This window comes from Mesoplodon bidens (genome assembly GCF_964165515.1).
Source record: "Mesoplodon bidens genome assembly, contig: HAP1_SCAFFOLD_116, whole genome shotgun sequence".
In the NCBI taxonomy this organism is placed as follows: domain Eukaryota; kingdom Metazoa; phylum Chordata; class Mammalia; order Artiodactyla; family Ziphiidae; genus Mesoplodon; species Mesoplodon bidens.
In genome coordinates this window covers 64,116-91,041 of record NW_027672444.1, presented here as the reverse complement: position 1 = coordinate 91,041, position 26,926 = coordinate 64,116, and the positions used below count along the sequence as shown (strand labels likewise).

The following is a 26,926-nucleotide window of genomic DNA, read 5'->3' as shown; positions in this document are numbered from 1 at the left end:
GGTACGGCCACAGGTGGAGTTCGTCTGGAGCGCGTCACTCTTCCTTTCGCGATTCTGCGAAGTTCAGCCCCATCGCGTGGGTGCCCGGGGAGAGCGAGTCCTCGCGCCCTCTCCTGGGCATTTCGTGGAATTACATGCAAGGGTTGCCTAGCGACCAGCCCGGAGCGAGAGCGTTTTCCTGAAAAGTGAAGCTTGGCGAGGGGAGGTGGAAAGCAAGTGTGTGCTTTTGAAGATGCAGAGATGGATGCTTCCTTTTTAGGCAGATCAGTGCTCTGCAACTTCCTAGCTTTGTGACCTCGGCCAGGCTTCTCTGTATGCCTGGGTCTGGGTCTTCTCAGCGGTGCAGGGCGTTGAGAGAGTATCTATGTATAAAAAGTCAAAGTCTCTGGCCAGAGTAGACGCTCAAGGCCTGCCAGCTGTTATCACACCGGATCAGAAATGTTCCCGGGATCAGGACCTAAAGTATGGCCCCAGGTTAAGCGGAACGTAACCCAAAATTCGCCCAGCAAAGCTCAGTGACAAGAAGTATCTGGTTCAGTAGGGAGGCAGGATGGGGGCTGGTTAGCAACACAGTCCTGGGTCAGAACGCCAGCTCTGCCACTGGCCTACTCGGTGCGCTCTTGCACAAACCATTGGACCCCTCGGAACCTCGATTTCCTCATCTACAAAATGGGGCCAACGACAGCAATGACCTTGCAGGCTTATCTCGAGGGCTAAATGAGATGGTTATCATTGTAAAGCTCCCAGAATAATGCCCATTCGTGGTGAGCACACTATTAATACCTGTCGTGTGTGTCCCAGAGAGACGGCGTGTTAACCTCACTCCCCAGCACCAAGAACCCTGCATGGACTGAGACCTCCGAGGCTTAAAGTCCTTTCTGGGACGAGGCTGGGTATAAATAAATAAAGTTTAGAGAATCTAGACAGAATCCTGGGGTGTGGGTCCACTAGGCAGCCTTAAATACTCACTCAGAGAAGATGAGCACCGTCCCTCAGGCTGCAGGGCCCGTGACACTGCATCCACCACGTTTGGCTTTGAAAACCTGGGACAGTTTTCTCCTGCTGCTTCTCAGCCCCCTTTTCCTCCTTGGACCAACATTAAAGTGTGCTCACTTGTGGGATGCACTGGGATCCACTGGCCGCCCTGAGGAGGGGCTCCTGACATAGAAGGTGTTGACCTGATCAGGGGTTCTCAACATGGGTTCTAAGGATCCCCCTCGTCCGAAGCACGTGGGGAGCAGACCAACAGTGCAGATCTGGGCTTCACCCCAGGCCTGAGGACTCATACTTAGGATTCCCAGATGAAATACAGGACACCCAGTTAAATCTGAATTTCAGATAAGCAACAAATAATTGTTATGTACAGGTGTGGCTCAACTATTGCAAGGAACCATTTATGCTAAAAAATTATTTGGTGTTTATCTGAAATTCAGATTTAACGGACACCCTATAGTTTATTATATATTGATTTATTCATTTCTTTATTTATGCGAAATCTGGCAACCATACACATCCTCCCTGGGAGTAGGGCCTGGGAATATGCATTCTCACAAGCTCCCTGATGATTCTGATGCACCGCCAATAGGAGGGAAACCGAAATTTAGAATCATTTGTATGGAACACTTACAGAATTTTTTAGGGATCAAAGAAAAGGGGATTTCACACTCCCAAGCCTGAAAATCCAAGTTCATGAAGTTTGATTCAATGTGCCCCAACATGTCTGATTCCAAGAATTTTTCAGGAATGTTCAGTCAAATTACAGGTTCCCAGGCCCCCTCCCTGGGAAATTCTGACGTTGTGGCTTGCCCGTGGGGAGAAGAAGAGGGGGAGCAGCAAACAATATCTGCATTTTTTTCTTCTTTTTTCCTACAAAGATATTTATTGAACTATTATTTATAGGGGCATAAAATTTGAAACCTAAATTTCCATCCAAAGGGGGCATTGTTTAATAAATTATATTGTTTAATATATTCTAAGGAGTTTAATATATTATAAGGAGTTCGTTATATATGGAATACTCTTCTGCCTTTTTAAAACACAGCTTTATTAAGATATAATTGACATGCAATAAACAGCACATGTTTAAAGTCTGTAAGTGGATGGGCTTTGACATATGGGTACACCTGTGAAACCATAGCCACAATCAAGACAGTGAACAGCTCCTTCATCCTCCAAAGTTTCCTCCCCATCACAGCATGTGTTTGTTTGCTTGCTTGCTCTTAACAGCTTCACTGAAGTACAATTTACATAACAGAAACTTCACCCATTTGAAGTGTCCAATTCAATCAATTTGAATATATTGATGGAGTTGTGCAGCCATCACCACAACCTGCTCTCAGAACATTTTCCTCCATTTCTATCACCCCAAACCTCGGAGAAACCTTGGAGGTATTTCATTTTGGGGTTTGTTTTTAACTTTTAATTTTCAAAATTATGGTAAAATACACATAAAATTTACCATCTTAACCATGTTTCAGTGTACAGTTCACAGTGGCATTAAATCTATTCACACTGTTGTGCAGCCATCACCCCCATCCATCTTCAGAACTTTGTTCATCTTCCCAAACTGAAACTCTATGCCCATCACATCAAACCCCCTGCTTCCTTCCTCCCCTCCCACCATGCTTTCTGTGTCTGTGAATTGGACTATTCTAGGTTCCTCATATAAATGGAATCTTACACTGTTTGTCCTTTTGTGACCATCTTATTTCACTTAGTATGATATCCTCATGGTTCATTCCAGTTGAATATTTCATTGTATGGATTCACCACATTTTGTTTACCTGTTCATCCATCCATGGCCACTTGGGTTGCTTCCACCTTTTGGCCATTTTGAGTAAGTTTGTTATGCACACGGGTGTACAACTATGGAATGGGGACTTTATTTTACAAGGTGCTTCTTATATAATTGTGGGAAAAAGTGATGACGACCTCTAACCTTGAGTAGATAAGACGGAAGAAGATGCTTTGTAAGAAGAGAAACCAGGAGAGCAGCAGGAGGAATCACTGACGTGAACAGCACTGTGCTAAGCAATTCACCTGCTCTCCCTTATTTCACGCTCATAGCAACCTATGAGATGGGTTCTCCCATGATCCCCATTTGACAGAAAAGGAATCCGAAACTCAGAGAGGTTAAGTAATTTCCCCAGGGCCACACAGCTAGTCAGTGCAAATTAAACACTATCCCCACTTGCGGAAAAAGGAGGGGAGAAAACCATTTAGTCTGATGCTAGCTGGAGCAGTAGCCTTGACTGGTTTTCACACCGAGGAAAGCATACTCTCACGGTCACTCGAATATACACGGATTTTTTCAATTCTTATTCCTACACGCACTTGCACCTTGCTTCATTCCTCGGTTGACTGCAGGCAGCTGCACAAGCGTTCCCCTGGCCTGTGCCCAGGGCACTTTGCAGGACTCTCCACAGCCCCATCTTCTCAAAAGTGCTCTCTGCCGGGGCGTCCCCAGCTTGAGAAGCTTCCATCCATGACGCTCATATTCATGGAGGGGTCCTTTGCAGCGTCTGTGTGAGGGCGGCCTGTGGACTGACTGACACCTTCCTACAAATTCCACTTCCTGATGATCCCAAGCTGCTGGCTATTTAAAAGAAGAGAAAGGAAGAGGGGAAAAAGGGGGAGGTATTGAAGAGCATCTCTCATCAAATATTTTGAAGCCCAGTTTTTCTAAAAAATTCGTGGCCGTCTTGCTTCCGGCCTATTCTTGTTTCCAATTGATTTTGGGGTCCGTGGTGAGGGCGCTGTGTTTCCTCCTTGGATGGAGTTTCCACGGAGGACTGCCCTGATATCATACAGATTCAGTATGATGAGAACTGTTCTTCTCCCGACAAAGAGTTCCCAAATGAAAGCATTTATTTCAGGCTTTGTGGTGACCCTAACCAGTAGAGGAGGGTGTGACGGCATTTTACTGGGGGAGGCGGGGGAGGTGCGGGCGGTTAGGAATCCAGATGTGTTTGCAGATGTCTCAGTGGTTAGAGCACGTGCCCTGAGGTCAGGCTGACTCCAGCGCCGTCCCAGCCCTGCTCTTGACCGGCTTTTATACTGGACGTGCCCAAATCATCTACCTCTCAGGGCCTCGGTCCCCACTCCTGTAACAATAGTTCCTACCACCTTGAGTGACTGTGGAATTAAGTGGGCAAAGTGCGTAAATTGCTTAGTCCAGCGTCTGGCACCTAATAAGCACATGATAACCCTCAGCTTTAGAGTCAAGCAAACCAGCATGGAGCAGCCAAGATGCCTCCTTTGTAAGTGTCCTTATGGACAGGGAAACCTCCAAAGACCTGCCCCCGCTAGCAGACAAATACATTTGCAGATAAATTACCCATAGAATAACATACAAGATGGAAAAATATAAAGAAAAACTCTTGTTTGACAAAGTGCATTGGCAGCCAGGTTGTGCCCAGGACCATCCTTTTTTTTTTTTTTGTGGTCGCGGGCCTCTCACTGTTGTGGCCTCTCCCGTTGCAGAGCACAGGCTCCGGACGTGCAGGCTCAGCGGCCATGGCTCACAGGCCCAGCCGCTCTGCGGCATGTGGGATCTTCCCGGACCGGGGCCCAAACCCGTGTCCCCTGCATCGGCAGGTAGACTCTCAACCACTGCACTACCAGGGAAGCCCCCAGGACCATACTGTGTAAATTATAGCTCTCTCATCAAAGTATTACCTAGGGCTGCCATGTTGCACAGCTCCAGGGTCACCATTCACAACGTAGTCCATGTGGATGGCGCCCACTGAAGTTGTGCAGGACATAACCCGCAGGGCCATCTGCAATGCCCTGAAGCAACCGTTGATTAATCCCATAGAGTCTTGGCACCAGGCGTGGGAAATTGAAGTCCCAGAGTCAGGTGTGCCGCCGTGTTGTGGGTTTTGTTGGTTGTTGCCTTTACTCGTGCTTTCTGAGCTCTGGGAAAGGAGGTGTGGAAACAAGTTGTGCTAGTCACAGTGGCGCCGTTCTTACAAGGCAGCTGAGTAAGGAAACCCACGTCACCCATATGTATCAATCATGTCTCTCTCTGTTCTGAAATACGGCAAAACAGATGGAAATGGCCACAATGAAAAAGGAAGCCAGGGGCCACAAATGACGTGCCGAGTTGTTCCATGAGGGGGTTGACAGCTCCTTGTCGGCAGCCCCCATCCCCATGACTGCCTGTGTCTGGCCTTCCCTGTAGCCTGCTCTGCCCTGTTCCCAGTCCAGCCAGGCTCTCCCACTTGGCTCCTGGATACTGTCTTCTGTCCCTGCAATGTCATGACGTTCTGTCTTGTGAGAAGCGCGCCCTCTGTCGGCCAATATTCCTTGCTGCTTTAATGGGGAAGCTCTGCAGAACACAATCCAGAAAGCAAGGGCTTTGGAGTTGGATGGACCCAAGTTGAAATGCCAGCTTCAACTGAATTTACCTTTCTGAGCTTCAATTTCCAATTTCTGCCAAGGAGCTACTCATTAATCCCAGGTCCCCTTTCCCCCTTCAGTTGTTTTTATAGAGGTCCCTGGGACCACCCCTATCATGGCATAAACTGAGGCTCAGAGAGTTTCAGCGACTTCCCCAAGGTTAGGCATCAGTCCTATAGATCCAGAGCCAGGATTAAAAGCCAGCTCTCCTGAGTCTTTTGGAGGCTTTTCCTAATAGCACGAAGCATCGTGGGGCCGTGAGAGCCCAGGCAGGTCCTTCACTGCCCAGCGGTTAAGGAAGGTCTTGCAATTCGCAGTCCAACCTGTAATTTCACACGCTGACAGGGGATGATTCATTATGTGGGTAAAAACGAAAGCCACTGATAATAGAAGAAAATGCATTTTCAGTTACCTGGCTTCCTTGCTTGTTTGGCTCCACTAACTTATTTTTAGGCTGCACTAACGCCGGATCTTACTTCCTCAACCGGGGATCAAACCTGCACCACCTGCATTGGAAGCGTGGAGTCTTAACCACTGGACGGCCAGGGAAGTCCTTGGCTCCACTAACTGTTTTTTCTTTAATTATTTTATTTATTTTGTTTATTTATTTTTGGCTGCGTTGGGTCTTCGTTGATGCACGCGGGCTTTCTCTAGTTGCGGCGAGCGGGGGCTACCCTTCGTTGCAGTGCGCGGGTTTCTCATTGCAGTCGCTTCTCTTGTTGCGGAGCATGGGCTCTAGGTGTGTGGGCTTCAGTAGTTGTGGCACGCGGGCTCAGTAGTTGTGGCACGCGGGCTCAGTAGTTGTGGCTCGCGGGCTCTAGAGCACAGGCTCAGCAGTTGTGGCCCATGGGCTTAGTTGCTCCGCAGCATGTGGGATCTTCCTGGACCAGGGCTCGAATCCCTGTCCCCTGCATTGGCAGGCGGATTCTTAACCACTGCGCCCCCAGGGAAGTCCACCCACTAACTCTTTACCAGGGATATTGCTGCCGTTCCTGGACACATTCAGTTGCGCCCTTTCTTCTCCTTTTTTGACGATGGTGATCACACCTGGTGGCTAATGTTTTATGCTCATTTATTATGGACCAGGAAGTGTTCCCAGCATTTCACGTGCACTATCTCACCCACTTCTCACAGACTAAGAAATGGCTGTTGGTATCCCTGTGTCTTACAGACAAGGCACAGAAATGACACACTCGTCAGGGTCCCAGAGACGGAGCAGAGCCGGGAGCCGGACCAGAGTCTGTGTGATGCCGGATCCCAAGGTCTTAACCCGAGGTCGGCAGGTTATGGCCCAGGGCCAAGTGCGGTCCATCGCCTGTTTCTGTAAAGTTTCCTGGGAACACAGCCATCCCATTCATTTCAGTATTGCCTGTGTTGTCGGCTACAATGGCAGAGTAAGCTGGGCAGATCCTATGGCCCACAGGGCTGGAAATGCTTACTGTCTGGCTCTACAGAAAACGTTGACCAGCCTCTGCCTGTAACACTATGCAGTCCTGCCTCTTTCATTTGACTTGGTTTCTAAAAGAAGAACTTAAAATAGAGGGGGGAGCTGGGGAGAAAGAACTCACTCAGATAGAGCCTTACTGTGTGCCAGGAAATGTGCTGGTTAGTTGCTTAAGTTTACTGAGGAATAAGAAAAAACAGACAAGCTGGAAAACTAAATTTTGAACAGGCTTTTCAATACCTCTTTAAAAAAGAGCTGGAAATATGTGGTTCTAAATATACATACACATATATATGCATTTGCAAATATAGTAATAATATAATTACATTGACATGGATCTGATAAATGTACTAGACATTAACATATTATATATACAACAGATGCATATTATAAATTTTACCTGTTTCTTCAACTGGAAAGTTTTCTTTTAAAACTGTGGACTGTTGGGAATTCCCTGGTGGTCCAGTGGTTAGGACTCAGTGCTCTCAGTGCTCTCACTGCTGAGGGCCTGGGTTCAATTCCCGGTCAGGTAACTAAGATCCCACAAGTGCACGGCGAGGCCAAAAAACGAAATAAATGAAACTATGGAATGTCTTCCCTGAGTCACTTTTGAAGCAGAAATTTGGGGTTTGTAGTCTGAAGCCTGCTGTAGCTAGAGAACTATTTATCTATCAGAGTTTCTCTAAGCAGCGTTTTACTACTTGTCTTATGACTGATTCCTTGATCTTAAATCATTCTTCTCTGGAGATGCTGCTTTACTTTTATAAGTTGAAAGGTAAACTTGGTGCATGATGACAGTCTGGTGGGTTTTATTTGAGCATGTCATAACCTTTAAAACAACTTTCACTCTGAGTACATAGTGATGCTTATGCTAAAGTCTCAGTAAGCATACTGTCCAGGAAATTTGATTGTTTGCAAGTGTCAGAAAACCAACTAAAACTAGCCTAAGCAAAAAAAAAAAAAAAAAAAAAGCTCATGGAACTGAAAAGGCCAAAAGCTGCAGCTTAGGCCCAGCTGGATCCAGGCGCCCAAATCATGGTCAGGAATCTGACTCTTTCTTCCCTGTTAGCTTCCCAATCTCAGACAGACTCTTGCCTCACCTGTAGGAAAGTGGCCACCAGCAGCCCCAGCACCCTACAAAGTAGCAGTTCCAGGGAAAGAGCCAGCATCTTCATTGACAGTGGCTTGGATCACGTGGCTTCCCCTGAACCAATCACTGAGGCCAGGGGCAAGGAATGCTCTGATTGGCCAGGCCTGGGTTATGGTCTCACCCCTGGGGTGGAAGGGTCAGAATTCTATGGACTCAGGATTGTCAGGGAAAGGGTGTCTTCCCTGCAAAAAAATTAAGGTGCCCATCCAGAAGATGGAAGAAATGGATGCGGGGGAGGCAAAAACAAAGAAGATGTCCATGACATTAGGAAGCATTCCTATTGCCTAAGTGGAGCCTTGCTAATGGGATTTGCCACTAGGGATCTGGGAGGAGGAAAATGACAAATAATCCACTTTTCCATTGGAAAAGTCCCAGGCCAGTCTCCAAGGAAGCAGAGTTGCTCATTTCTCTCCTGTGGTGAACTGGTGTGATGAGAAGCTCAGAGTCTGGGCCTTAGTTGTCCATCCCCAAGAAGGGTGGTGTTTCCACGTTCCTGGGACCTCTGAATAGGGCCCGTTTTTGAGGAGGATGTGGCTTTACTGTACCGGGGGTTGAGAAGCCGGCAACTGAGTGAATGACCAGAGAGTATGGTGCCCTTCAGAACAAAGCCTCTTTCTGGTCAAGCTTTGTCATCTCCTACCTGACCTTGTAGGATTTCCTCTACCCTGTGCTCTTACAGGTCCCGTGGGGACTTACTTATGTGATGAGAACTCCTGAGGCTGGGTGTTTTATATCAACGGCGATTTCCCGAGACCAGTGAAGTGGAGGGCACGGGGCAGCAGACAGCCTCAGGCTCGGCCTCTGCAGCAGAAACTCACACAAAAGGACCCCTGAGGCTGTGTTGTCACCAGATGTCTACAGGCGATGCAGATGACATCGGGGGAGGTGGAGACGGGAGCGCGGGCTGAACCCTTAGCATCCTGCTGAGACAGAACCCAGACTCGGTCAGGAACCAGGCCGCGTCCTGCTTCCTCTGGCAGACCACACCCTTTGTTACCAAATCAGAACCACGTTGCTCCTTCTCTGAACTTAGTTGATGATCATTCATTCATTCATTCATTCCGTCTCTCTATCTGGCAAGACCGAATTGAAGCAGGCCAAGTCTAGGGGTAGCAAAAGCTATTTGCAAAAATCCGGCTGTTTTCTCATTAGATTCTATTTCCCATTTTATGGACTGACCAGGAAGCTGATTAGAACTTGAAAGGAAAGGAAAAACCGTAAGATTGAAGATTTACAAGAAAATGGGAAAATTAGATGGGCCAGATCTCCTTTAACACAGCTGGGAAAAACCCAAACGAATGGCTTTTCTGAACAGCTCAAAGGGACTTAATTCTTTTAAGTTCCAAAACCTAAAAATGATGTATAACTTGGCAGTTCTGTGTTCTAAATGTATAACCCTGATTTCTCACACTGAAGCCCCGTACATGATTTACCCTTTTCTTGGGGACATAGAATTATTACCCGTCTCTGAGTTACGGTGACACCCCGGTAGCTGTTGAGATAAAGGCCATTTGTCCTGGCACCAAGTAGCACCCTCTCCTGGCTTCTGAGATCTACTGGCCATGTTTTCTAGTCTCCATTCTGTCTTTCCAGGTCCATGGCTCCTCCATGCTGCGGTCAGTGTCCCTGCTCGCCACCATCACCCCTACCCCCCAGGCCCTTCCAGACCATGGGAATTAAGCTCCACATCTATGTATGTTAAATTCTTCTGTAAGGAAGCCGGTCTCTTCTCCCTCCTTTATGTATTTACTCACTAATGTATCTATGTCAGTATGGATCCATGTATACTGATTTTACACTTTGAATTATAATCCAATACTCATTAAATATTTCTTCACTCAAATTCTTCCAGCCTTGGCCACTGGGAGCTCTTTCAGATTGCTTGCTGTGTCCTTGAGCATCTCCCCACCTTTTCATTTTGGGCACTTGCTTACTCTCTGCTGTTACAAGATGCACCAGGCTTAGCATGTGTTTTCCCCATCCCAGCCCCAGAATCAAAGTGCTTTTTATTTACACTCCATTTGCCAACTGTTCAGCTCAGTCAGCGAACACCTACCATGAGTAGCAGGCACTCTGCTGGGTGCCAGCACAGCCAGCAATTGGCTGGTAAATATTTAATGACCAGCTCTCTGGGAAAAGTAAAGTACATGGATGCATAGCATAAGGTTTACTGATATAAAGAATGTGTAGCACAGTCTTTCCATGTAACAAGATATACAGTACTCTTTCTTGTAAATTCTATATAGCCAGCTGAGTCTCACAGAATGCTTTCATTGACTTTAGGTGAACTCTTGTATCCATAGCCAATTTCTCATTGCAGTTGACGAATGAGAGAGTTCCCAACCTGAGCACTGGTGGGTATTTTTGGATTTTTGGATTTATGAATAATACAAGTGAAAAAAGAAAGACGTTAGAACTTCACATGTTCATCAGTGACATGAGTGACTTTGTTGCTGCATCAGATAATAATTTTTAAATACTGGAAGAACGTTTCCCCAATTTTTTGCTCTATTCATAACATAACGGCTAAGACACAACATGCTTTTGTATAATCTGCATTGTTAACATTTTCTCCATTACCGTCTTAAGTCTAGGCAATCAACAAAACAAACAAACAAACAAAATCAAGCTCTACATGAACCACCATTATTAAACCTATTTATAAAACTTTTTAAAAACCAAGCCCTCATTTATAACATTTCCTGATTTCTATGGTGTAATACGCCCTCCACGGTCAATTTCCAGCTCCCAATGACACATCCCTGAATACAGAGAAGGAAAGAGAGGTGTGGTAACGCATTACTATGTAACATTTCCAACAGAAACATATAGTAGAGTGAAATAACCTCAAGAGCATAGGTAATAATAAAATAGAGTAAAATAATTAGGAAGGGGTGACTTTTAAGTTTGTATACCAATTGTTTCTGATATAATTTAATTGTAAATTTATGTAAGTTAATTCTTATTAATGGCTGTGTTTCTCAACCAGTTGGCAAAATTCCTGGACATTTAACAATCAGTTCTCGTGGGCGGGTACCAGCTGGCCCCAGCACTCCTCTGGTACAGCAGTGAACATACCACAGGTCTTCCCGGATGGAGGCTGGGGTCCTCTGAGCTGCTTCCAGGGCGTGGCATGTACCAGAAAGAATAACACTTCCATAAGACAGTTGTCAGTGTTCCTAGAAAATCCCATTTCTAAGTAGCCCATGCGATGTCTTGTGTTTTTTCACACCATCTAATGTTCATTTCCTTTTTTTAACTTGGAAAATATCCTATCATTCACTAACCAATCGTCTAAGATCCGTTTGTGAGTATGGAAAACAGGTAATAAATCATGACTTCGAGTAACCTAGAAGTCCTAAGAGCACAGGTATTGGAGTCAAATTCTGTCACCACTTCCTGGCCGTGAGACGTTGGGCAAGTCATTTAACCTCTCTGAGCTTCAGTTTCTTAATCCACACAATGAGGGGTAAAATGCCTCCTGCAAGATTATTCTGGAGATCAGATGAGACCACATGCATTAAGTGCCCAGCACAGTCTGTGGCACATCTGTGGCTTCTCTACACAGTGGCTCATAGTCGTTGTATTGTCCACAATTACTTACAAATGGCAGAGCACATAACAAGCTCTCCAAGGGCAAGGTCTAAGTTTCCACCTTCTCTGCAGGCTCCAGGGCTTCCTGGCAGAATTCATGTGTACTGTAGGCACTCGATGTGCAAACTACTTCGAAGTTTTTTTAGGGTGTCCCATTCAACTTACACTCTTTTCAGGGTTAGAAGCAGATATTGGGGAAATAACACAAAGAACAAATAGATAATCTGAAAAAAAATGGATAGTGATTTCTTGAGTAAATCATTGACCTGTGTTTATTAAAGCTAATATAAATTCAGCCGTGGATGTGGTCATGGTTAATCCAGGTGGTTGACAACCTGCTTTTTTTTTTTTTTTCGGTACACGGGCCTCTCACTGTTGTGGCCTCTCCTGTTGCGGAGCACAGGCTCCAGACACGCAGGTTCAGCGGCCATGTCTCACGGGCCTAGCCGCTCTGTGGCATGTGGGATCTTCCCGGACCAGGGCACGAACCCGTGTTCCCTACATCGGCAGGCGGACTCTCAACCACTGCACCACCAGGGAAGCCCCAACCTGCTATTTTAAAGGTAGTATGGAAAAGAAATCAGGAGTATCACATATGCTACCTCAAAAACAAAACTAAAAACCCAACCATGGCAACATACCATATGGTCAGAGAACAGACACAAAGAAAGAGAAAAGGCATTAGCGTGTATTTTTGAACTAAAGTTTCTAAAAACAGACTTGAAGACTTCCCTGGTGACACAGTGGATAAGAATCCACCTGCCAGTGCAGGGGACACAGGTTCGAGCCCTGGTCTGGGAAGATCCCATATGTCGTGGAGGAACTAAGCCCATGCGCCACAACTACTGAGCCTGCGCTCTAGAGCCCACGTGCCACAACTGCTGAGCCCATGTGCCCCAGCTACTGCAGCCCATGCGCCTAGAGCCCACACTCCGAAACAAGAGAAGCCACCACAAGGAGAAGCCTGCACACCACAACAAGAGTAGCCCCCCGCTCGCGGCAACTAAAGAAAGCCTGCACGTAGCAACGAAAACCCAACACAGACAAAAATAAATAGAATTAAATCTAAAATAAATAAATAATAAAAACAAACTTGTTGATAACTGACCTTGACCCCATGCTTCCTGTACAGCCCAGAGCTAGCTTTTAATGTGAGTCTTCTTCTTATGTTTGCTTTTCTCCCTGCCTGTATCGTTGTAGTTGCCAGCAGCAATTTCTGAGAAAACCTTGACCTTCCCTTTGATAAAGCAAGCCGGGAAACTAGAGAAAACCAACTTTAACCATCCAACTAAAGCTACCCTCAACCAACATGCTTCAGAGAAAAAAAAAAAAACTTTATTTTTAAATTTTTAAACCCGAAGAGCTTGGAGTCTCTGCTGCGTTTATACATCTTTGGCTCCTTCCCACTAGGGGCCCTATCGTTCGGGCTCTGTGTGTTGCAAGCAACAGAAACCAGCTCTAGCCAGCCTCAGAGATGGAGCACTTCAGGGTAGCACTCCAGCCAGTGCTCAAAACCAGCTTCCTTATTTTCCCCACCATGTTCACAGCAGCATAGTTATAATAGCCATGAGGTAGAAACCACCCAAGTGCCCATGACGCTTAATGGATAAAAAAAATACACTCTAAACTGTATGGTGGAATATTATTTAGCCTTAAAAATGAAGGAAGGGCTTCCCTGGTGGCGCAGTGGTTGAGAGTCCGCCTGCCGATCCAGGGGACACGGGTTCATGCCCCAGTCCGGGAGGATCCCGCATGCCGCGGAGCGGCCGGGCCCGTGAGCCATGGCCGCTGAGCCTGCGCGTCCGGAGCCTGTGCTCCACAACGAGAGAGGCCACAGCAGTGAGAGGCCTGCCTACCACACACACACAAAAATAATAAAATAAAAGAAGGAAATTCTGACATGTTACAACATGGATGAACCTTGAGGGCACTATGCTAAGTGAAATACGCCAGTCACAAAAAGACAGGTACCATGTGATTTCACTTATTTGAGGTACTTGGTACTTAGAGTAGTCCAATTCATAGAGACAGAATGTTGGTCACCACGGGCTGGGTGGCGGAGGGAATGGGGAGTTGTTGTCTAATGGTTAATAGAGTTTACGTTTTGCAAGACGAAAAAGTTCTGGAGATCCATCTCACAGAAATGTGACTATACATAACACCACTGAACTGTATACTTTAAAATGGCTAAGATGATAAATTTTATGTTGCAGGTTATTTACCACAATTTGAAAAATAAATAAAACGCTTCTCTCTCTCCATGTCTGGGCTCCACTCCCTCATGCTGGCTGCATTCTGAAGTCCCACCAGGTCACTCCAGATCCTGGTGTCCAGCCAAGTCTTCTTGGGTCTCCTTGGCTCTGATTGCATCACTTGCCCCACCACTGAACCAATCAGTATGTCCAGGGAGTGTGATTGGTTGATTGCTTAGCCCCACCCACAGCAATGGGCCGACAGATTGGGAGGGAGATTCTTGGAATTTCCAGAAGAGCCAGGTGGGTTGCGGCCTGTCCACTACGGCAGTGAACCACTTGAGGCATGAGATATGAGCACTCCCTTTAGCACCCTGGCAGTTAGTGGGCAGTGAGGCACATCTACCTGAGCATCCCAGCACAAAAGGGAATTCCTCCACACTACCCGTGGTCTCTCGATTTGTTTTCTATCAGGCGGGGGTAAAACATATTCAAATTTCCCCCTTCCCACCTTCAGCCCTTTCATTCGATAAATCTTTATTAAATCGATGAGGAAAGGTTGTAGGAATGATTGAGGCAAGACAGCCCCAGAGGAGAGGACGGGAAGGGATAGGATGGATGGAGAATTGAGTGCAAGGCAGAAGCAGGACACCTCAGCTTCTGAAAGGAGAGAAAGGAAGAAAGCTTAGGTGGAGACTGAGGTGCCCACAGTGGAGAGAAATTCGAATCTTCACATAAGGTAACAGAGTTCTGGAACACTGCCAAGTCCGTTCCTGAAACAGGTTTCAACGGGGCCAGTGTCATCATAAATGCTGGGCCAGGTGTTGCCAGGCAATTGGAGTTTGATTTTCCCAAACAGTGTTCTCCCTGACTCCAAAAAAGTCTTCAGGGGAATTCACCAGATTCTTGACTTGGCTGGGAAAGACTGTAGCTGAAAGACTGGTTTGGGAACCTGAGTGAGTGGAGAACCTTCCTCTTGAATACAATCCAGCTGGAGCTATAGGAAGTTCTGTCTGCCAGTGCTCCTATTTCGGAAGCATTCTGTCCTGTTTCTCATTCTGTGTCTGCAGTCTGCAGAAAGAGAAACGTGACCGCCACAGGCGGCAAACCTTTGAACTTAGCTTCTTCCTTGAAAAGTGTGTTTTTTTCTGCCAAGCGACTGGGGGTGGGGTTGGGGCAGAGAAGGGAGAGAGAGACAGAGAGGGAAAGAGCTTTCCAGAACCCCTGTCCCACCACCCTCTCCACCACCACCTGAGCTTGGTGAAGTCCTTAACCTCTCCAAGCCTCATTTGTAAGCTAGGAATAAGGAGAGCTCCTCCCCTTCAGGGCTATCACGAGAAATCGGTGAGTAATTACAATAAATGGTAGCATTCACGATGTCACGGTTTAACCACTAGGCTCGGGGAGGGACGGCCACAACAGCATTAACCAAGAAAAAGCCAGGTGTCAGCACCTCTCAGCATTTGCTTCTCCCGGTGTAGATGGATTTTGATGTGCTCTCTAATGAAAGTAGATACAGACATCTTCCGCCGGGTCAGATGAAAAAAGGTTCCCTCGATAGATATTTATGGAGCGTCTGCCAAGAATCAGATGTGGCAGATGTTGAGGGTCACAGGCTAATGAGCCAGCTGGGTTTCGAGCCAGTTGGGGTGCCTGCCACCCCAGAGCTCTCGGCTTCGGGGAAGAGGTGGAATGGGAGTGCCAGGGAGACACACAGTGTGGATGTGTGTGTCCTGGAGAGCTGGGCTTGAATCTCGGAGATGTGTTCATTCATTCTTTCAACCAATATTTAAGGACCTACTGTGTATGTGCCAAGGGTTTATTCTAGGAGCTGAGGATACGGTGCTGAGCAAGGTAGACAAAAAGCTGTCAGCCTCTCAGAGCTCAGAGGTGGCGTTGTACCAGCTCAGACGCTCACTGCCAAATCTGTGGTCCTGGGAAAGTCACTAGGTCTTGCTCAGCCTCGGGCTCATCACAGAGCATCAGGGGTATTAAATGAGGTAATGCATGTGAATCTCTTGACTGGGTGCCTGGCACGAAGGCTGCACCCAATAAATGGTGGTGCGATAGTGTGCAAGGTGACCCATGGTGGGGACCGCCATCCCAAATTTGGGGAGAGTGTGGGAGGGATTCTTGGGAGAAGTGACTTATACGCCGAAATCTAGGGCAGCAATTATGTCGCCGGGACAGAAAGGTGAAGACCACCCCAGCTGCTCGTAACCTCCCCTGACCCTCTTGTCTGCCCCTGCAGGTCTCCTTCCCATGGGTGAGGGGCCCAGCACCTTGGCCAAGGCCACAGCCACCTTGGGCCACCCAGGAACTGAACCAGTCACCCTCACCACCACAGACCCCCTTCTACCCGGGCATCTGGACAGCGCCAGTGCAGAGGAGCTGGTCACAGGGGTCCCCCGAGCCCCCCATGGTCCCACCAGCCTCCCACAGGCAGCCCGTGAGTGCCAGCGAGAAGATGTTCTCCTTCAAGGTGGACAGAGCCGCCCACAGCGTTCCCATCATCAGGCAAGGTACTCATGGGCGCTTCCTTGGCGGCTTAGGGGAGGGGCTTTTGCTAGGAGGATGGGTCTCAGTTTCTGCTTTCCCCTTTTTTTTTAAATTTTTATTGAGGTGCAGTTGATTTACAGTGTTGTGTTAGTTTCAGGTATGCAGCACACTGAATCTGTTCAACATATACATGTATCCACTCTTTTTTAGATTCTTTTCCCATATAGACCATTACAGAGTATTGAGGAGAGTTCCCTGTGCTATCCAGTAGGTCCTTCTTAGTTATCTCCTTTATGTATAGTATTGTGTATGTCAATCCCTCTCTTCCAATTTATCCCTCCCCCCTCTTATTCCCGGTAACCATAAGTTTATTTTCTACATCTGTAACTCTATCTCTGTTTTGTAGATAAGTTCATTTGTACCTTTTTTTTAGATTCCACATATAAGCAATATGGTATGATATTTGTCTTTCTCTGGCTTTTGCTTATGTTCTCTGGTTCTGAAGTAGAACATAATCAAATGTGAAAAAATTGGGATAAGCAGAAAGTTAGAAAACAGTAAAAGATAAGCTGTCACCCTTATCACCAGAATTCTCCCTGTTGACTTTTTGGTACAAACTCCTCCAAGACTGTGCTCTGCCCATCTGCACACGTCAGTACCTCTGTGGTGAGTGTGTGTGTGTGTGTGTGTGTGTGTTTGTACATATATATGAATATATATGAATTTGTATCAGAATCTAAATTTATATACTTCAACTCAGATGTACAGACATATTGGTAACTGAAATCCCTCTTGCCTTAGGAGGTTTTTAAATATTTTATTACCATTTTACAGGTAAGAGGAGACTGAGGCTTATGGAGAAAATTATTTCTCCGGAGGTTATGTATTCAATCTAATCTAAAATAACGCTTTTCGGTCAAATTTAAGGCTGGTTATCTCAGTGACTGTCACTCACAGCCTGGTCACTTTGGGGACACACAGCCATCAGGGTTTCCTTCTCCCCCCTCCCCCCCAGAAGGCCTCATGGCACTTGGGGAGGAGACTTCCTGTCTGTCACCATCCTCTTGGCCTTGCCAGGCTTACTGGCAGAGTAGCTGGGTCGACTTAGTCCCTGGCATGATTCCCAGGTTTCTTCTGTGGCCACTGGTGTGAATGTTCCATTCTCTGTTTTCTGTGTCCCAGCCCCAGACCCCTCTGAGTCCCCAGGTCTCTCGATGCCTCCACACCCTTCCCTGGTCTCACTCAGGACCACTCACCTAGTCCCTTCCCTCAGCCATTCAAATAATAGTTATTATTCTGAAATAAACAGACTAAGGAGCAAATGAAAGGTATCTCTGCAGTTTACATCATCATCATCATCGTCTAAGGAACGCTCATGTACCAACCGCCCAAGTTAAGAAATTACTCAGCCATTTACCCCCAGCATTTTTTTTAAATTTAATTTTATTTATTTCTTTATTTATGGCTGTGTTGGGTCTTCACTTCTGTGCGAGGGCTTTCTCCAGCTGCGGCGAGCAGGGGCCACTCTTCATCGCGGTGCGCGGGCCTCTAACCATCGCGGCCTCTCTTGTTGCGGAGCACAAGTTCCAGCCGCGCAGGCTCAGTAGTTGTGGCTCACGGGTCCAGCTGCTCCGTGGCATGTGGGATCTTCCCAGACCAGGGTTCGAACCTGTGTCCCCTGCATTGGCAGGCAGACTCTCAAACACTGCGCCACCAGGGAAGCCCCCCCCCAGCATTTTAATGTGAAAACTTTCAAGCATACAGCAAAGCAAAAAGAATTTTATAGAGACAGCTCTCCTCCTAATTCTACCGCTAACACTTTGCTGTACTCTTTATTACATTTCTGTCTACCCATCCTTCTTGTCCTGCATTAATCCATCTTATTTTTTGGATGCATTTCAAAATAAATAGCACACATCTGTAGTCCTCCCCCTAAATGTTTTAGCACATATACCATTAACTAGAACTCAACATTTTTTGTCTCCTTCATGTAAAATGAACACAGAATGTGTATTAGTTATCATGATTGCATAACGAATTCTCCCCAAACGTAGCAGCCTAAAGCAAAATCAAACATGTGTTATCATCTATACGGTTTCTGTGGGGTCAGGAATTTGGCAGCAGCTTAGCAGGACGGCTGTGGCTCAGGGTCCCTCGTAAGGCTGCAGTCATCTGAAGGCTTGACCTGGGCCAGAGGATCCACTTCGAACACGGCTGCTCACATGGGTGTCAGCAGGAGGCCCCGGTTCCTCACCACATGGGCCTCCCCAGAGAGTGGCTCAAGCGTTCTCATGACACGGCAGCTGCTCCTCCTGAGCAAGTGATCCTGGAGGACAAGATGGAAATGGCAACATCTCTTGTGACTAAGCCTCAGAAGTCATGCTCTGTCATTGTTGCAATATCCTGATGGTTACCCAGGGCGTCACCCTCCAGTGTGGGAGAAGACTACACACGGGCCTGAAGACCAGGAGGCGGGGATTATCAGCAGTCATCTTGGAGGCCGGCTACCACAGCCTGCCCTCGGGTCCTCAATGAATCACACTCCTCCTCCTCTCTCCCGAGGCCCCCCAAAATCTCACCCCAGTAACAGCATCGGCTCAAATTCCAGAATCTCATCTAAATCAAGTCCAGGTACAGATGGGGCTCATGGGTGTAGTACGTTACGTTCAGCTCATCAAGTACTACTTCCAGAAATCTGAAGACCTCTGAACAAAGGGTCTGTCCCTCACACACCCAGCACATATTGGTGGGACAGACATAGCATCACTGCTACATACACTCCTCTTGTTCCAAAAGAAGAAAAACAGGAAACACACAGGAGTCCCTGGCCCAAAGCAGTTCTGAAGTCCAGCTGGTAAAATATCGGCAGTTCCTTGACTGGGCTTCAGTCCAACTCTTGCCCAGAAATGACTTTCCAGGGCTCTTGGCTCTGCCCCTGGTCCGTGAGTTCTGCCTTCTGAGTCGTCCTCCCTTTCCTATGAAAGGTGTCCCCTGGATGTGGCTGCATAGTTTTATAGCCTGCTTCCTGCCTGTAGAAGCTTGGGGGTCCAGACGCTTCTTTGACTTTTGTGGGTCTCTGTCAGTCTGAGTTGGCAGTGCTTCTTATTGGGGTTCATCCTATCAGGCAAAAACCACGCCCACAGACTTTTTTGTCACAAGCCCTTCCACCATGGGCTTCTGCAAAGACTGACAAAGGACAGAAGCTTCTTAGAAGCCCAGTTCTTTGACCGAAGGGTTCTCTTGGACACTGCCCTGGATCTGTATTCTTAACAAAGGATTTTACAACCACACCCTTAGCTTCTTCTCTGGACTGTGTTTTCTTGAGAGTGCCCTTGATTTGATTTTTGCCCAGAACCTGTTTCTTATATTTCATTTGCCACCTGGAGAGGCAGGGAATTTTCAAGCCCAGAGCATTGCCCTGATTTAACAGCCCTTCCTTTAACTGTCTCTCCCCCTCACATTTCACTATAAGTAGCAAGAAGTAACCAGGCAGCACCTTCCAAGACTCTGTCTGGGACTCTCTTTAGCTTGACCACTCAGCCTCATCACAAACATTTTCTACCTTCCTCATGACCACAGGCAACGTGTTAGGAAACCTTCTGCCACCACCTGACAAGGATCTCTTAACCCCAGTAACATTTTCCTCACTTTTCTGAAACCCTTCCCTCACTGCCTCCTCAAACGCCATCGGGCTTCTACTAAGACTATTCAGGCTTTCTCAAAGACTCTTGGCCAAAGTCCTCCAGCTTCTGGCCACTGTTCCATCACAAACCACTCCACATTTTAGGGTTTTTGTTAAATTTTCCACCACTCCTGGTGCCCAAACCTGTATTTGCTACTTATTGTTGCATAACAAATTACTGCAGGATGTAATGGCCTAAAACAAAAGTAAACATTTATTATCTCCTAGTTTCTCTGAGTCAGGAAGTTGGGAATGGCTTCGCTGGGGGATTCTTGCTCAGGCTTGTCCATGAGGTGGCAGTAATGGTGGTGGCTGGGCTGTGGTCCTCTGGGGGCTTGTCTGGGGCTGGAGGACCCACCTCTAGGATGGTTCACTCACATGGCTTTTGGTAAGAGGCCTCAGTTCTTCACTAAGTGCACCTCTCCATACGTTGCTTGAGCATCCTCAAGCTGCCAGCTCCTCCAGACAAGTGGTCCTAGAGAGTGAGGCAGAAGCTGCAATGTCTTTTAGGATCTAACCTCAGGAATCAAACTGTGTCATTTCTGCAATATCCTTGGTTACATAGAGAAGCTTTGTTATGGACTGAATTGCATTCCCCCAAAATGCATATGCTGAGGCCTCAATCCCAATATTGCAGAATGTGACCCTATTTGGAGATAGTGTATTGAAATAGATGAGTAAGTTAAAATGAGATGATTGGGTGGGCCCTAATCCAAGGGCTGGTGTCCTTGTAAGAAGAGAGAGAGAGACGCCAGGGATGCACGTGCACAGAGAAAAGGGCATGTGAGGACACAGCAGGAAGGTGGCCGTCTGCAAGCCAAGGAGAGAGGCCTAACCCTGCCCACACCTTGATCTTGGACTTCCAGCCTCCAGAACTGTGAGAAAATGAATTTCTTTTGTTAAGACCTCCTGTGGTGTTTTGTTATGGCAGCCCCAGCTAACTAATATAAAGTCCATCCAGTATTGGAGAGGATGATGCAAGGGTCTGAATACCAGGAGACAAGAATCAGTGGGGCCATCTTGGAGACTGGCTACCACACCCTGAAAGGTGTTAGACCTTGAATGTGCTCACTGAGTTGTGCCAGTCGTGCACAACTATGTAACCCAAATTCCTATCAAGATATAGAACATTACCATCACCCCAGAAAGTTCCCTCATGTCCCTCCCCAGTCAATTCCCAGCCCCAGGCCCCAGAGGCACCCACTCTTCTGAATTCTTTTCCCGCCATGGATTAGATATTCCTGTTCTAGAATCTCAAGTACACAGAACCATGTAGTACATGTTCCTTTGTGGAAGGCTTTTTTCACTCAGCATAGTATTTCTGAGATTCATTCATTTTGTTGTATGCATCATGTTCTGTCTTATGAACATATATACAGGGTTTTTGGGTTTTTTTTTTTAATGTGTCCTTTGGACACATGGCACATGGGCTGTTTCTTTTCTTTTTTTCACTCTGCCATTTAAATTTTTCCACTGTAATCACCGGTTTCTCCAGTGCCATGCTGAACTTGGGGCTTCTCTGAAGGACTTGGATTCCCCCTGGAGAAATGAAGGATGAGTCGTATGGCTTAGAGTCCCTCACATCTACCTGGGCTCTATCTCCTCAGCCTCTCAGCCAGGTCTCATGTTTCCAAACGTTTGCCCTCGTTCCCCTGACACTCTTGCCATCCTCAGAAAAGGACTTTCATCTTCCCGTGTCATGGGGAGTTCCTTTCTGTCTGGGCCTCTCTACTCTACGCTTTAGAGCAAACTCTGTGCTCCAGTCCTCCATGCTGTCTCTTGACAGAAAACACCTCTTTTTAAGGGTTCCGAGAAAGCTCTTTCCTCTCTTAGCAAAGCTGGGCTCTTCCAATTAAATTGGTTTACTGTTAGACTGTCACCTTGCTTTAGACTTGAAAAATTCTATTTGAAAACCCAAAGCCAAGGATTTATTTACTGCAGATCAGGTCAGGGTTTCTCAATCTTGGCACAGTGACAGGTGGGTCGCATAACTCCTTGTTGAAGGATCTGTCCTGTCCACTGTCGAATGTTTAGCAGCATCCCTGACTCCTACCCACCAGAGATACCAGTAGCAACACCACCACCACCAACCGCCCTAACTGTGGTACTCAAAAATGTCTCCAGACATTGTCAAAAATCAAAACATCATTTTGCCTGGGGGAAAAATCACCCTGTTCTAGTTAATACTCATCCTTCCTTTACCACAAGGCAATAAAACGTCAGCTCCAAGGCCAAATCTTAATGGCAAGAGCTCATGGGAGGTGGGGAAGAATACTGAGAAAAGAAAATATGTGGAGTGACTTATTAAAATAGCATCTTGATTCATATATATATATATATATATTTTTTCCCAATAATGGGATCATATGAACCTAACATAGGTTAGGTTTTTTTTTCTTTTTTTGGCCGTGCCGTTCAGCTTGCAGGATCTTTGTTCCCCAGCCAGGGATGGAACCTGTGCCCCCTGCAGTGGAAGCACAGAATCCTAATCACTGGACTGCCAAGGAATTCCCTACCTGATTTTTAAAATTCAATAATATGTCATAAACATCTTCCCACTTCAATACATTGACTACATAGTGGTTAAAAGCATAGGCTCTGAATCCAACAAACTTAGGTTCACCCCTTGACTCTACCACTTACCAGCTGTGTGTCCTTGAGCAGGTGACTTGACGTCTCTGTGCCTCATATCTCTCACGTATAAAATGGAGATGGGAATAATAATGCCTATCTCACTGGGTTGTTATGAAGACGAAATCGTATCCTGCCTGTAAGTGCTGAGCACAGCGCCTGGTGCATAGCGAACATTCAGTAAATATTAAAATATTTAATATTTTAATATTTAAATTTTAAATTTTACAATCTTAATAATTTATATATTTAAAAATTTTAATATTTAAATTTTAAATATTAAAATTTAAAAATTAAGTTATTACCTAACCATGATTGTTATTTAACTTTTATTTACAACTTACAATGTCTTAAAGGCACAGTTAAGGTGCACACATACTGCCCCTCCTGCAGACTGGTGATTATTGGAGCGCACCAGGACAGCTGGGGGTTGTTAAAATATTAAAGTAACTCCCCTGGCTTTTGGCCAACAGCTCATGCCCGAAAATTCTTAAAGTGCCTGCGTCCCCATATCCGCCGTCCCACCGCCCCAGACCTCCCGACTCTCCCTGGGGCTTCTCCCCACTGGGACGTCCGAAGGATCCAGCATCTAGAGTTAAGCCGGTTTGGTCATACATGGCCCTTAGGTTCTTTTTGATAAATAACAGTAGCCGGTAAAGAAGTTTGGGGCAGGTGAGGGGTAACTGCTCCCGCACCTCCCTGCCTGGGTGTAAGGAAAGCAAGTCTCAGAGCAAATTCTAGCCCCACAAAGACTTTGAGTAAACACACCTTCCCCAGTAAAGGGACCCCATCGATCAGCCTGTTCTGTAAGTTTGATGAAGTCCCCCCTCCGGCCATCATCTTGCAGGGAAGCGTCCCTCAAGACAGCCACGACAGGGTCGCAGAGGCAGCCGGAGTCACCCCTAGAGATGGCATCAGACGCCAGAACTCTAAGCTGAGACTGGACAGGGGCCCAGTTAGGGTCAGACCCCGAGGCCCTCCCTGGGGACACAGGCCAGTCAGTACCTTCCTCCAGTGAGAGCCGATTTCTTCAGGAATATGAAAACAGATGAAATCTTCCTCCTGAAAACTCAGTTTCCAAATTGAGATGCGCAATCAGTGTAAAATAAACCCCAGATTTCAAAGGCTTCATGCCTCGACGAAAAAGAATATAAAATATCTCCATATTTTTTGTCGATTACATGTTGAAATGATGCTTTTTAATGTATTGGGTTAAATAAAATTGATCATTAAAAAATTCCTCTCTTCTTTTTACCTTTTTCACGTGACTACTAGAAAATTGAAAATTGCATTCTGTAGCTCCCATTATTTCTCTATCAGGCACTGCTGCTGTAGTCAGTTAGGACTTTGCTGCTCAGGATCCAAGAGAGTCAGATGGGGGCAGTGAGCTTCAAATAAAAGTTTTCTAATCATGGACCTAGTTGGGGAGGTGGAGGGAGAGAAAATGGGCAGCTGCTGAAGTTCCAGGCCCTTCTGTTCCTCGCGCCCCAGGGAACACTGTGGCCAGGGCTGCTCATTCAACACGCAAGGCTGTGCATTCTCTGGGCACCACAGGCCATCAGCTATGTCCACTAGAGGTTCTGGGGTCCCCAAAGAGGTTTGAGACCTGGCTGGGGGGCAGGAATCTTTGACTCTAAAATGCATAAATAAAAAAGGCAGAAGCAAAATGAATAGATGATGAATGTCCACAAACGTGACAGTGCCTGCTTCATCCATCATTAATGTTAAGACTCATGAAAGTTCCATCACCACTGAAAACAATTTGTTCAGCTTCTCACTTCACAGGAAGATAAGAATGTGCAGTGACTGTCCAGAAACCATAGTCACCTGGAAATTTAAAATACGCTGCTTGGGCCCAAGTGATCTCACACGTAGAATTATAGAAATCTTTACAAACGTTTCTACACCAATAAAAAGAAATGTATTCAGTGTTGATGTGAGTGAATTGCGAGATGTCTGATGTGATACAGAGTGGGGTCCCCAAACACAATGCCATACTCCCTGAAAGTCATATCAAAAGGCCTTGTAATACTGGGGTAAATAAGAAAAAATATAGGAAAGCTTAAATGGCTGTCAAGTGGATCCTAGTTAAACACGTTTGGCACACTTGTACAATGGACCCCAATGCTACCCTTGAAAAGAACCCAGTACAGCCTCAAATACTGACATGGGAAGATGTTTTTGATATTGTTAGCTGAAAAGTAAGCTGGATAAGCATCTCTGACATGTAAATGCATTTTTGTTTATTGAAAAGATATGGCTGCAATAAAACAAACATAGCTAATGTTTAGGGCTAAATGCTCTACTTGAGGGGCCAGCAAACTTTTCCTGTAAAGAGCCAGATAGTAAATACTGTAGTACTTGTGGGTCACATGGTCTCTGCTGCAATTACTCAGCTCTGCCTTTGTAGCTGGGAAGCAGCCATAAATAATATGTAAATGATCACTGTGGCTATGTTGCAATAAAACTTTATTTACAAACATAGGCAGAATTCCAGATGTGGCCGCAGGGCCATAGTTTGCCAAGCCCTGCTCTATATCATTATTCTATTTAATCTCCAGATAGCCCTTTATAACAGAGACTATCAGGAATCCTGAATTATGTATGTGGAAACGAAGGCTTAGAGAGAGCAAATGATTTGCCCAAGGTCCTCAGCTCTTATGCAGCATAGAAAAAAGTCTGGAAAGAGACACACCACAGTGCATCAGTGCAGTTAACGCTGGGGAAGAGAAATGAGGCAGCTCTTACCCTTTCCAGTCCTCCTGTAATGCTTTCAGTGCATAAGTCTCATGAATGTGAAGGTTAATCTGAAAATATTCTTTAAGACTTTGGGGAAACTCACAGTCTCCTCTGCATTCTCTGTTGACCTTGTGTGTTAGTGTGGACCAACGCGGCGGAACTGTCGGAACAATCAGTGGCCGAGGAAATTCCTGGGACAGGGCCCTACAGAGAAATTTTTGTGGACCAGGACCTGTCCCAGCACGATAAGGTGAGGGGTCTTGGGGAAGCACAGAGCTACAGCAGCAAGAGGGACCATGGAGAGATTGCCACTGCCTCTTGTTCTCTGTGTCTCAAGGACTGTCCCTTTTTCCTACTTCCAAGAAACCACCTCTTCCTCCCAAGACATTCAGCCAGGTTTGGCCACTGCTCATTTTATCCCAAATAACATCTACAACTACAAGGTACTGAGCACCTACTGTGTGCTGGGCCATGTCCTGTGCACTTGACATTTATTAGCTCGTTAATCTTCACCATCTTCAAAAAAGATTGCATCACCCTCACTTTGCAGATGAGGAAACTGAATCTCAGAGAGGTTCAGTAATGTGTTCAAGGCTGCCCAGTGCAAGGAGCAGTGTTAGGATTCAAATCGAGGTCTGGTTAGCTTCTCAGCGGGTACTTCTAACTCCCACACAGTAATCACTTGGTCAACCTTCAGTGATGGAACAGCGATGCAAAAACACGTTCCTTGCAGGAGGACGTGAGCCCTGAAGTCAGGGAGGCGTGGGCCGAGAGACTCGTTAAAGAACCAGAGAGGTTTAAAGCAGGGATGCGAGCAGAACAGGTGGATTCAAGACATCCTGGGAAGGGCCCAGGTCAATTTCTCCCCACTTAGACACAACTCGAAAGTTACTCTAAAAGAAGGAGTCTATAATATCTCGCTTTCCTTCAGGGCCAGGGCCTGCTCCTGCAGCAATTCTCAGAGTTTGTGAGGAGCAGACCTACCTGGGGTTCTTGTCAGACACGGAAATCCAAACCTTCAGGAGGCAGGGGGTTCCAACCCAGGCATCCTGGGACCAGACTCTGCAAAATGTTGCAGAAAGGCGAGAAGCCACACTCAGATTCTGTATTTATCGCTGTGTAACAAGCCATCCCAAAACTTAGCGGCTTCAAACAGCAATTCATTATTCCCCAGAATCTATGGGTTGACCTGGAAGGTTCCTTTGCTCGTGTCCCCTGGCCTCACTCATGCGGCCTCAGTAAGCCTCTGGCTTGGCCAGGCTGGTGGTCGGTTTCCATTGGCCTCCTTCCCACATCTAGGGCCTCAGCCAGGACGCCTGGACTGGTGCGCCCCTTTGTGCATGTGGCTTTTCGTCACAGCACGGTGGTCTCAGGGTTCCCAGGGGGCCAGAGCAGAAGCTGCACAGCCTGTAAGAACTTGCCTGGAGATCATGCAGCATCACTTCCACTCCATTCCGTTGGTTAAAGCTAGTCACGGGGCCAGCCCAGACTAGAGGGTGGGGAAATAGACTGGATGGCAAAACTGCAAAGTATTTGTAGCCATTTTTCAACCTGCCTCAATTTTAACTTGGAAATATAGTGCAACCACTATAATT

General features: G+C 46.5%; 1 protein-coding gene across 1 annotated transcript in view; it reads left to right on the top strand.

Annotated features, from left to right (window-relative positions):
* LOC308610199 (forkhead-associated domain-containing protein 1-like) overlaps positions 1-26,926 on the top strand; it is an 87,919-nt gene that overhangs the window by 19,643 nt on the left and 41,350 nt on the right. The window contains exons 3-4 of the mRNA XM_081259432.1: positions 16,032-16,302; positions 25,472-25,581. Of these exons, the coding sequence (XP_081115558.1) occupies positions 16,032-16,302; positions 25,472-25,581 (381 nt within the window). The remainder of the gene's footprint in view (positions 1-16,031; positions 16,303-25,471; positions 25,582-26,926) is intronic.